Below are 11,981 nucleotides of genomic sequence, written 5' to 3'. Positions count from 1 at the left end.
CTTTTTAAATTTTTTAAGAAATCTATGAGATCTAATAGTACTCCTATTTTTCATCCTCGAAGCCCTAAGGTGTGCTGTTTAAATTTTTCTGAATAGGCCATTATATAATTGATTTTTTTTAATCCAAATAAAAAATGTTTATAATAGGCATTGGGATATCTCAAAATTTCAGACCTATTTTTTGTAAACAATGAATCTGTATAAAATTTTTATAGTATCTAGATTAATCCGAAAAAGTAAATGCCCCTTACCAGTGTTATATACTATTAGACAAAGTATATCTGAAGGTTTAAAATGCATGAATCATGTTTTTTAAATCTTACATTTCCTCTTATCCAAGGTTTATGCTGACCAGAAGTTGTCCAACGTGCTTTTATTTACAATCGTAATTTTGTCAAGAGCTACTTGAATGAAAGCGGACAAATCTTATGTGATACCAATTCAAATCCGAACTTAATTTGTCTTAACATAAACAATTACTCTTTTCACTACCACACATTAAGAAAGTCTTTTCATTCCAAGTTGTCATCTTTAAGTATTGTGTTCGTCGCATTTCAAAAACTCGTGCATCGTTATTTTACGTGATTTTCATGTGTGAGAGTTTGTTGCAACTTTAGTTTATGTTTAAGAGGAAGCATCAAGAGTGTTGTTCACAAACTTTATTTTTATTTTTTTTCAATAGATAAAAAAATATAGGAGTATAAATTTTTAAAGGCTATGTCATAACGAACTCAAACCCGAGATCTTTGGCATTAGAAATTAACCAAGGTTGGCAGATCCTGTGAGTTGGGTTGTTATTGTTCGACCTAACCCAATAAAACTTAACTCAAATCCAACCCGAAAACCTAGGATTCTTATGGGCCGACCCGATAAGGACCTACACTCAATGATGCTTGACCCAAATCCATTATCTTTGTGCGTGTTCGTGTCAATTTTTTGTGTTGTATCACAAAATTTCAAACCCTACCATTAACGATGCGATACATTCAAGTTGACACGCCACAATAACGAGCCGAACTTGATAAGTATTAAACAATTTAAACTTGATGTTACAAGATAAAATATAAAACTATTACACAATTAAATCATATGATATAACACAAGTAAAACTTTATCATGATTTAAATCTAAAATAATAAAATTAAGTATAATAAAATTATATAATATAACACGAGTAATACTTGTATTATTTTTTTATGGGTTAGCTCGAGCTTAACCTGAACTAACCCGAAATCATCAGATTCGTGTTTGGTCAAACCGATAAGGACCCAAACCCATTAACTTTATGTGTTCGTGCCATGTTAAAATTGTTAGCACATTGGAGCAACATGCATCACACATTGTTCACCATATTTCAATTTTATGCTAGAGGGATCACATGGTGAATGGGTTGTGTTCGCACTTAGATAGCAAGTTATAGTCTTGTTGTCAATCGTTCACTACTAGTGAAATTTTGGAGAAGTTCGAGTGCTTAATAAGGTGAAGTCTTTTTGTGTAAGTTATCTTTACTTTATCTTCAAATAGTGATTGTTTTCGGTTAGCATAACGTGGTACTCCCTCCGTCCGCGAATAGGAATTCCGGTTCATAATTACCATAAATGGTAAAGAAGCCCCGCATTTCACTGACTTATTCCACTCATACATTATTTAAAACTAATATATACAAGTGACACTCATATTCCACTAACTTTGTTTCACCCACTTTCTTAAAATCCGTGCTGAAATTGAATGTGACTCCTATTCGCGGGCGGAGGGAGTGTTATATAGCTACTACTCATGTACTCCATATCTTAAATTGACTAATATTTTGAAAATGGCCACCAGTTTTTTTAAGAATATTAACTCTTTTAAAAATAAAATATGTACACTTAACTAATAAAACAAAATGTATGAGTATAGAAATCTCAAAATATATATTTTCAGAAATTGATATAGTTGGTGGAAATTAGTTTGGACAATTAAATACTCGCAGTTACTAAATCTCATGGGCCATCGTTTAAATTTTATGAAAAGTATTGACTCTATTGATTTGAAAATAGGTGCTCACAAAATATATTTCCAATTTCAAATTTGTTTCATTCTCCCCTTCGTGGATGTCAAATGAATTTGTATGGTGAATAGTTTGTCCGTTTTCTTAATTTACAACGACTATACGACAGTCTAATTACATTTTGCATTAATTGTTGTTAAAAAAAAGAAACTTCCACATACAAAATAAAATAACATTAATCATAGATCTTGCCTCATGGTTTGGTTTACTTGATGTTATTTTTCAGAGAGTTGTAACAATTTGAATATTCATCCACAAATAAATCAAAGAACATAGCCACGTTCACTACACGTGTCTTTATCGCTGGAAGAAAACTGGCACCGGCAACCTAACGCCACAAATCTAGCCCATACACCACTTTACCGACACGTCACGCGATCTTGGTAGTTCATCCGTAGCATAATGACATGGCTATAATGTGGGCTCCATTTCTCTCACCACGTCAGATATGGCGAGGAAAACAATCAACATACTTTTAATTCTTTTCCTGTTGAGGTATAATTAATTAATTAATTATATTCTTAGCTCCATGTTATTATCATCGCCCAATTAGGTTTATGTCACGTAATATTCGAAAATATGCCATACAAAATATACACTATTATTTGCATTTAACATGAACCTATGTACTATTACTTCACATAATATTTTCGCATAGCATTAATACTTTTTATGAATGTATGAAATTTTTTATTTTGTTCCTATTTATCACTTTATATTATTTTTACTATATTAACTGTGATTATAATTATTTTTTATTCAAAATCTATATTAACTGATTTCTATTGATATTTTGTCGAACATATTTAAAAATTACTGTAGAAAATTAGAGAACATCTAGGGGGTGAGAGATCCGTACGACTAAGAACCCCTAATTTGTATGTAAAATTGCCATGTCTGCCCTGTCTGTTTGCCTCTTACGTCGCCCCGAAGACCGAAAAAAATAGCATGTCATTGTCATGTCCGTCTAAAACCAAACTAGTAAAATAAATTCCGTATTCTAATCTTGGACCCGCCACTGCGTGTGTTCCCTTCTTTATCGTTTAAACTACTAGAAAAAAGTTGGAAAGAATCAATGTTAAACTAGTAACAAATCATTACAAAACACATATTCTAACAATTTCCGCCAGATATATAAAGAAAAAGAATCGTTTTAGTAATACTCAATAGCTAATAAAATTGAATAAATGTACATCCTATTTTCTCCATGGTAGGCATGTTAAACATTATGTTTTGAGTCTTGAGTCCGATCATAACATTCTCACATGTTACACAACAACTATTTTATGAAAGTCAGTTTTAGATTTAAATATAAATATCTGATCATACTTATCACATAATCCATGTGATGTCACCATGTTAAATATCATGAAAGGTCGATAAATGTATAATTTTTCTGAATAAGAATTATAAATTAAAATTAATTTTTATAGTATGATTACCTATATTTAAAATAACATTAAAGTATAGTACTAGTAGTCAAGACATAATTAGAGAAAAAAATATATTAAGAATTGATTAGTGGAGACACGACGTCGTTTAATTGGTAAGTTTCCAGTTATTATTTAATTAATTTAATGCCCTTTTCCATGAAAAGTGGAGTAATTGTAGTTGCTGGCTGGCATTAAAGAAGAAATCAAATTACAGAAAGAAAGAGGGAGCGAGACACAGTTTGGTCGTCTGTATCTGTATTCTTTTAGCTGCACTCTCTCTAACCTCTTCAGAGGAAAGATTGTGGCTGACGTTATCATTCTCCGACTCCCTATACACACACAGACACAAATAATCTTGTACACTACTCCTATTTACAGAGCAAGATTTATTTAGAAGATCAAACCGCACCAAAAATCCACAATGGATGCTTTGTGGTTCAAGGTGGGGATCCACGCCATGGCGGCGCCTCCGATCGCAGCCGCCGATCTCCGCCTCAGCGATAGGCCGTCGATCTCCGCGGCGCAGCCAAAGAATTCGCCCTGGGGTTTCACTTTCCGCCACCCCCTCAGATCCCTATGGCCCGGCGGAAAAAACCGGTGCGAACCGGCAATCGCGGTCGACGACGCCGTTTTGGTGGACGAGAGGGATGTCGTCAGAGAAATCGAAGAGGAGGAGCGGAATGGGAATGTGAATGGGAATTGGGTTTTTAAGATTTTGCATGTGAGATCTCTGTGGAAAGAGGAGGAAAAACACGGTGATCTGGTTGAGGAGTTGGGGGTGAAATTGCAAGAAGACGGCAAAAATTGCGGTGGAGAGAATGAAAGCTGCGATGTTTGCTGCTACGACGATGATGATGATGATGATGACGAAGAAAAGAAGGAATTTGATAGAGAATCGTTCTCGAAATTGCTGCGAAAGGTGCCTCTTGCTGAAGCTAGATTTTATTCGCAGATGTCTTATTTGGGGAGTTTGGCTTATTCAATATCCCAAATTAAGGTATACTCTATTTGTTGCTTAATTGTTATATAATCTATCAATGTAGGAATGCTGATTGAATTGTATGATGACTATTTCATGAAGTAGCAGTTTTTGGGGAATTTGGACTAATTTTGATCTTCTTTATTGAGTCAGTCTTGATTCTTGAGGCTTTCTCCAGTAGAAATTAGGGTTGTAGAGTTTGATAGCTTTGTGATAATTAAGTGTTTTATTGTTGATGATTATGACATACTTATATCATAGATTGAATCCTAGCTTTGTTTTTTGTCCGAGTTGTTGATTCATAGTTGACTTCCGTGGTGCTGATTGGTTTATGTGGAATGGTGTTGCAGCCAGGACATCTGCTGAGACACCACGGACTACGGCTTGTGACTTCATCGTTGGAGAAAAAGGAACAAGCGATGAGAGTTGAGAAAGAGAAGATGTCAGCTGAAGAGAGGCAAAGAGAACTAAAGACCGCAGCTGAAGCTCAGGATGATGAATCCGATGGAACAGAGAGTGGAAATGTTGGTGAGGCGAAGGCTGATGGAATAAGACTGTATGCTGCCTATCAAATTGCAGCCACTGCGGCTTCCTATTTGCACTCACACACCAGAAGCATTCTCCGGTTGAAATCATCCAAATCGACAGTGAGTGACGAGGACCTGGATGAGGAAAGCATGAATGAGGATGTGGCCTCGTTGATGGCAACCACAGACTCAGTCACTGCAGTTGTTGCTGCAAAGGAGGAAGTAAAGCAGGCCGTTGCAGATGATCTCAACTCCACGAAATCCTCACCTTGTGAGTGGTTTGTTTGTGATGATGATCAAAATGCCACAAGATTATTTGTCATACAGGTAGGGGTGTGATGCTCTCCTTGGTTTATCCACGTTGCGACTAGCTTGTTATATGTTAATGTTGCTAACTCGAACTTTCCAAACCTGTCGTTTCAGGGGTCAGAGTCGCTGGCTTCATGGAAAGCTAATCTATTGTTTGAGCCCATTCAGTTTGAGGTAATTATACATAATCTAACCATATCACAAAATTTCTCTTATAATTTCTAGTTGTTGGCCTTCAAATGTATATGATGATGTCTGACAAGTTGCTTTATAATCACTGTTCATCGATGTGTGTTTCGCGACATTGAAAATCTGATGCATTGTGTCTTTATAGGGTCTGGACGTACTCGTGCACAGAGGTATCTACGAGGCAGCGAAAGGGATTTATGAGCAAATGTTGCCTGAAATCCACGAGCATCTCAAATCTCACGGTGAACATGCCAGATTCCATTTCTCAGGTCACTCACTCGGTGGAAGTCTGTCGTTGCTAGTAAATCTCATGTTGCTGATAAGGGGCGAAGCGCCTCGTTCTTCTTTACTTCCTGTGATAACTTTTGGGTCACCGTCAATCATGTGTGGCGGGGATCGCCTGCTGCGCGATCTGGGGTTGCCTCGCCATCATGTCAAATCGATCACGATGCACCGGGACATCGTTCCACGAGCTTTCTCATGCAACTACCCCAACCATGTTGCTGAATTTCTCAAGGCTGTGAATAAGAACTTCCGCAATCTTTCATGCCTCAACAAACAGGTATATATATATATATATATATATACACGAACAACTGTTTAAGAGCATTTTAATCGATACACGAACAATGTTGATCCATTGCGATGCATGAAACTAACTGTCTTCACAATTTTCCATCAACAGAAGGTGTTATACACTCCAATGGGGGATTTCTTGATTCTCCAACCAGATGACAAATTCTCACCCAGCCACGACCTCCTCCCCTCGGGCAGCGGCCTCTATCTGCTGACCTGTCGGGAAGCAGACGATGATGACGAAGCAGAGAAGCAGATCCAAGCTGCACAGGCCGTATTCTTGAACTCGCCTCACCCTCTTGAAATCCTGAGCGACCGTGCTGCATACGGCTCCGGTGGCTCCATCCAACGAGACCACGACATGAACTCTTACTACAAATCCGTCAGGAACTTCATCCAGCTCGAGCTGAAACGCATCAGGAAGGCGAGGAGAGAACGCCGCAGGAAAGCCTGGTGGCCACTCGTTGCACCGGGAGGGATAAATGCCGGCATCATAGTTACTAGGCCGAGCAGCATGGTCAGGCAGGGGCAGTTGAACTTCTCCGGCGTCGTTCACACGGGGCGGGAGTCGTTGAAACGGTTTAGTCGGTTAGTTGCTTCTCAACACATGCATCTGCTGGTGGTGTTCTTGTTTCCTGCTAGATTATTAATATTGGGAGCCTTTAGTTTGGTCAATTTTAATTGATCAAAAACACCTTTTGCAAACTTTTGGTGATGATTTTTCACAAGGGTTTGCAATAATAATAGAAGAAGATGATTCTTTATTCGTTTTACCAATGGAGGGGCAATAATTTGGTTTGCAGTGGGGAAATTGCAGACGCTATGGAAATTTACACGATTATTGGTCTTATATATATGAATATCTATTTATGTATATGTACTTCAATTTGGATGACTTTGTTGTGTTACATACATTAGCATTTTATGACAGTGTATTGGCTCGAATGTAAATTGAAGTAAGATATCAAATACAATTGGTAAAATATGGGAGAGAGAGAAACATTACGAGTTTGAGTTTGTCACATAGGGCATTGTCACAACAGCAATTTGCTAAGAATAAAAAAAACATTAATATTGAACAACATGCCTTTTTATATGAAATTGAGTCAATTATATGGGGAAAAGAGATTGTTGAAGTCCAAGATTGAAAGACAAAAAAAGTGGTTAAAGTGATGGTTAATGACGATTTTGTAGTTAGTAAATAGTAGTATTATTTTGAGTTTTACCAATATTTATTGATTGAAATATTGCGAACGATAAAAAGGCTCGTCAAAACATCGATATCAATGTTTGCAGGCAAAATGCACGTTTAAGGTTTCACTGACAACACATGGCCAAAATAAAATAACGTTGGAATAACAGCATAATGATCGCTACATGCAACAGAAACTTACAAAAAATTGTTGTCTACCTAAATAAATTTCAACCTCACAGTTGTAACACTGTTTCTCAATGACATCAAAATTGAATGGCAATAGAATGTTGCTGCAATTTCCAAACTTGACGTGAGAAATGTGTCTATTAAAGGGACTATTTAAATACTTCCAAGAAAAGAAATTCTTACCTAACTATAGGAAAATTTCTGTTTTATTTTGGCAAATGAAAGCATTTCTATAAATGCTTCTACAAGGCCGGTCATGATATAAAAAAGAAGACATGGAGCGAAAGTCATAGAGACACCTCAAATTCACTATGCACCAACGAACTTAAAAATTGAGCGAACATAGTTCTAATGTTGGTTGCTAAGGTCATCCACAACCCATTCTTCAAAATCAATTTATTCAGTACACTATTTATAGCTCATAAGCTCCACCACGTTTTTACTCGAGAAACATCACCCTCAATCCACCATTCTTTCACTTAAAACATGTTTTGATCATCCTCATTTATTGATTCATCACAAAAATCTTAACTTCCAATATCAACCATAAAGCAACATATTGTCAAAACAAACAATGTGTAATCTGATTTTTTATTGACCAAAGGAACACATAAGTATGCCAAGAGAGAGCAGTGTGCCAACTTCCCTAACTGTAAAATGTAAACATTTTTCAAAGTTCAGTCCTGAAATACACATTATTTCTTCGGAAGAGGTATAATGTTTGATGTTACATGTAAATACAGCCAAGCATTTTTTTTCCCTAATGAAATGGATATGCAGCATATTTACAGATTGAGTTTACCAGCTAAATACCACGAGTGGAGGGCAAGACTACCAAATGCGAAGATATTAGCAAGAGAAGATAATCCATGGATCATACCAAATTTCTTGTTCATGGCAGCAAGCTTCGGATTTTTCTTTGCAACTTCTTGGTTCTTCGTCCAACCAACTTCTTCCCCAATATTTACTTCTCTCTCAATCTTGTGCCTTTGTTTCATCATCTGCTTGCACCACAAATGAAATCAGATTCAACATGCTGGTAGCTACACTAACCGGAAGATGCATGATATAATGATGCCTAGTGCTTTCCTATCAAATTGTTCACATCAATAAAATAAAACTATAGCTAAATGAATCAAAAATTTCAACTTTCTTCACATAAAGCAGCAGAGCAACAGCCAAGAACACCGAAGGGGAATAGAAAATATATAAAAAAAAATCCATTCCCTCCAATGCCTTCTCCTCATGGTTACAAATATGCAACTAGAATCCTACAATATACCCCTCCGTCCACGAATAGGAGTCCCGTCTACATTATTCTCTCTCTTACTTTACCATTTCTACACTTTAACTATTTATTATCATTTTTATAAAACAAGTGCAAAAAAGTAAACGGGACCCCTATTCGTGGACGGAGGGAGTAATAAACACATTTGAGGTCACGACTCTAATCATATTCACTATCAAAAAAACAACAGAAACCTGAGACATGAACAAAATCACAAAGCAAAAAGGTCAATCAAGTCCAGCAGTTGCAATTCTTGCACTAATCATACACTCCCCTGTGGCTAGATGCAACTAGAATCCTAGATATAATAAACATGTTTAAGGTCATGAGTCCAATCATATACTACATCACTATCAAAAGAAACATTGGAAACTTGAGACATAAACAAAATTACAAATAAAAAAGGTCAATCAAGTCCAGCAAAGCAATTCTTGCACTAATTGCTAACAGCTCTAGAAGCTAATTGTTTGTACCTCAATGGTCATGGGCGTAAAAATAACAAGGTTGCTCAGGTTGAAAGCAAAGGCAGCAAGCAGGAATCCGAGCTGGTATTTCTCAGTCGACCCCGACGTCTTCCATGGGTGCAAGTATCCAAAAGACCCTACTGCCACTGCACAGCACACTCCCACCATGGAAAAGTATGCTGGAAACATCTTACTCTGTAAGTTGCCAAACTGATGCCTAGGCAGATTCCTTACAAAAAAGATAAAACCAAAAATGAGTTTTATAGGAATAATTTCAGTATTTCACAAGCATTAGTCAATAGTATAACTGTTGTGACATAATAGAGCAATTGTGTAATCGAGACAAACAGAAACGTAAAGAGAAACAAATTTTGCGTGGTTCACCACCACGGGCAGAAAACAGAGAATAGATTGTATTTAGATTGTTTTTCAGATTACAAAGTTATGCGCCCTACTTCTATATAAATAGGCACACAGACGACGGGTTAGGCCCAATAAGACAATTAGGGTCTAAAACAGAAACATATCATACCCGTTCGGCTAGCGGCAAACTATACCCATTCAATGCATACTAACAATAACTCATTTCTAAGTTAATTCCACTCGCCAATTTCACCCCATGCTGAAAATCAACCATTAAAACTATTGGATTCTCTTACCAAATAGAGGGATGCATAGTTAAAATAGGAGTAATATCAAAAGCTATTTGCATTATCCTTAGCATAATCGATAATCCTACATAACAACATGGGCAAGACTATATTCGCAAATGAGTGACGTATATATACTATACACACTCACACAGTGTATTCCTCCCCAGGAGATTAAAATTACTTTCAATTACACCGTTTCAATGAACAATTATAAACAAGGCGTAGCAGTTAAAAACTTCTAAAACAAGACCGCATACGTTCTGAGATCGGCTACCAAAATGAATCCATATTGCTAAAAATAGCATCAATTAACAACGAACAAGCGGTCATTTGACTCTTTCCGATTGAGAAAAAGCAAAATAAAGAAAAGCAGAATACTTACTTGAACATGATGATGCCGCCGATGAAGGTAACCCAGAGAGCGGCGCCCCAGGCGGTGGAGAAGCAGAGCAGGTGCGCCAATTTCAGCGAGGAGAGGAGCAACTGCGAGTGCTGGCCGTCCGATTTAGATCCGAAGGTTTCTGGCGAGAAAACGACGCCGATCGCCAAAAACGCCACCGCCGTGAGAAATCTAGTCAGCCACGCCATCTTTAACTGGTTGAGTGAATCAGAATTCAGGTACAAATGAAGTGTAATCTGCAGCTTCTCACTACTGATTGGGAAGTATTCACTTTCCTCTCTATAGAAACCTCACCATTCAAGTCTGGATTGTTGAATAAGAAATCGGCTTTAATTGACTGGATTGCCCTTTCGATTTACTCCGATTTTCTTTACACCATTCTATGCTTTAGGAGCATCAGCAATGGCGGACCTCCACGCGGAATTCCCACCGGCGTGCGAGAATTCCATGGCGGACGTCCGCCACTACACGTCCCCTGCACAGATACGGAATTCCGTGAAGGAATTCGCAGTTCTGCGGAATTCCGTGCGGACGTCCGTCATTATGTTGACACCTGTGTAATTCCGCTTTTTTTTCATTAAATATATTTTTTTCGGGAATTCCGCTACGTGAGAATTCCTTATGACGCGACCGAATGTGTTTTTGAGAATTACGCCAGAAATTCCGCTCCATTGCTTATACTCTAGAATCTACTCCGTTTGTCGATGGCTAAATCGACATTCAACTAATAGAGCGCCGCTCTACGCTGTTTGCATTAAATAATTTCTTTTCATTTGTGAATCTTTTCAATACTTTAGTAGTAGAACTTCATTTTCATCGTCTCTAGTATATTGAATAAAAAGTACTCTATACAAAATAATTAATTCAAATTTATACTCTATATATAAAATAATTAATTCAAATTTATACTCTATATGCTAATTATTGACTGGAAGCCCAATTATATAATGATAAATCATTTGAGTATTGCTTTTAGATTTAATCCAGATAACTAGTTTTGTTCGTAAATTAACATGAGGCTTGTAAAAATCATGGATTAAATATGCCCGGTCAATGGTTTTGACCAAAGAATAAATGTGACGAGACATTTAATTTTGTGAAATTAAATGATATAGCGTCGATCTACATTTTACGTAGATAAATGTAGTATATTCACTTTCTCAAATCCGATTTCCGGTGAGTGAGAAATAGTGGATTAAAGTTGGGCATAATTAGCTTTTAATTAAAGCTTGGAGCATATGCTTAGGGAATAATTAACTAGTGTTAATTATCCCACATTGGAAGATTAATACATCTTTAATGTGTTTAAATTAAGTGACTTTATGTTACTTAATAATTATAGTGGATCAAGATGGGTGAAAAAGCCCACACGCGCGCGCCGCCGCCGCCGCCCGCCCCGCCTGAGCCCGTGCTCGTGGGCGTGGGCGCGGGGCCCGGGCCCGAGCCCGATCTCGATCTTGATCTTGATCTTGATATTGGGCTTGGGCTTGGGCTTGGGCTTGGATCTTGGCAATCGGTTACGAATCTGCCATGATGAGCCTTCATGGCTCGGTTGACCCTGCATGGTGGCTTGGCCTATAAATAGGCTAGCCATACCACTGCATTAGGACACACAATTCCAAGCATTCTCTGCATCATAAGCTCTCTCCCTCTCTGCATTGTCTTTCTGTCGAAGCTTTGCCCTCTCCTCCATCCAGTTCGCCGGAGCTCTACTGATTGCGGTGCTGCATCA

The 11,981-nt window shown here is 37.6% G+C and overlaps 2 protein-coding genes across 2 annotated transcripts; one reads left to right on the top strand and one right to left on the bottom strand.

Moving 5' to 3' along the window:
• Window positions 1-3,674: 3,674 nt before the first annotated feature.
• Window positions 3,675-6,937, top strand: LOC121760581 (phospholipase A1 PLIP2, chloroplastic-like). Its single transcript, XM_042156227.1, has 5 exons — window positions 3,675-4,480; window positions 4,813-5,316; window positions 5,413-5,472; window positions 5,633-6,049; window positions 6,173-6,937. The coding sequence occupies exons 1-5, from the start codon at window positions 3,905-3,907 to the stop codon at window positions 6,746-6,748; spliced, it is 2,133 nt and encodes a 710-aa protein (XP_042012161.1). The 5' UTR covers window positions 3,675-3,904; the 3' UTR covers window positions 6,749-6,937.
• Window positions 6,938-8,003: 1,066 nt separating this feature from the next.
• LOC121760571 (transmembrane protein 205-like) lies at window positions 8,004-10,586 on the bottom strand. The gene is made up of 3 exons (XM_042156218.1): window positions 10,232-10,586; window positions 9,206-9,425; window positions 8,004-8,445 (listed from the first exon to the last, which is right to left on the bottom strand). Exons 1-3 carry the CDS (start codon window positions 10,435-10,437, stop codon window positions 8,230-8,232), a joined length of 642 nt encoding a protein of 213 aa, XP_042012152.1. The 5' UTR covers window positions 10,438-10,586; the 3' UTR covers window positions 8,004-8,229.
• Window positions 10,587-11,981: the final 1,395 nt, after the last annotated feature.

The sequence above is a fragment of the Salvia splendens genome, chromosome 2, assembly GCF_004379255.2.
Source record: "Salvia splendens isolate huo1 chromosome 2, SspV2, whole genome shotgun sequence".
NCBI lineage: Eukaryota > Viridiplantae > Streptophyta > Magnoliopsida > Lamiales > Lamiaceae > Salvia > Salvia splendens.
The sequence above is the reverse complement of the archived record's forward strand: the minus strand, read 5'-3'. Positions and strand labels throughout refer to the sequence as shown.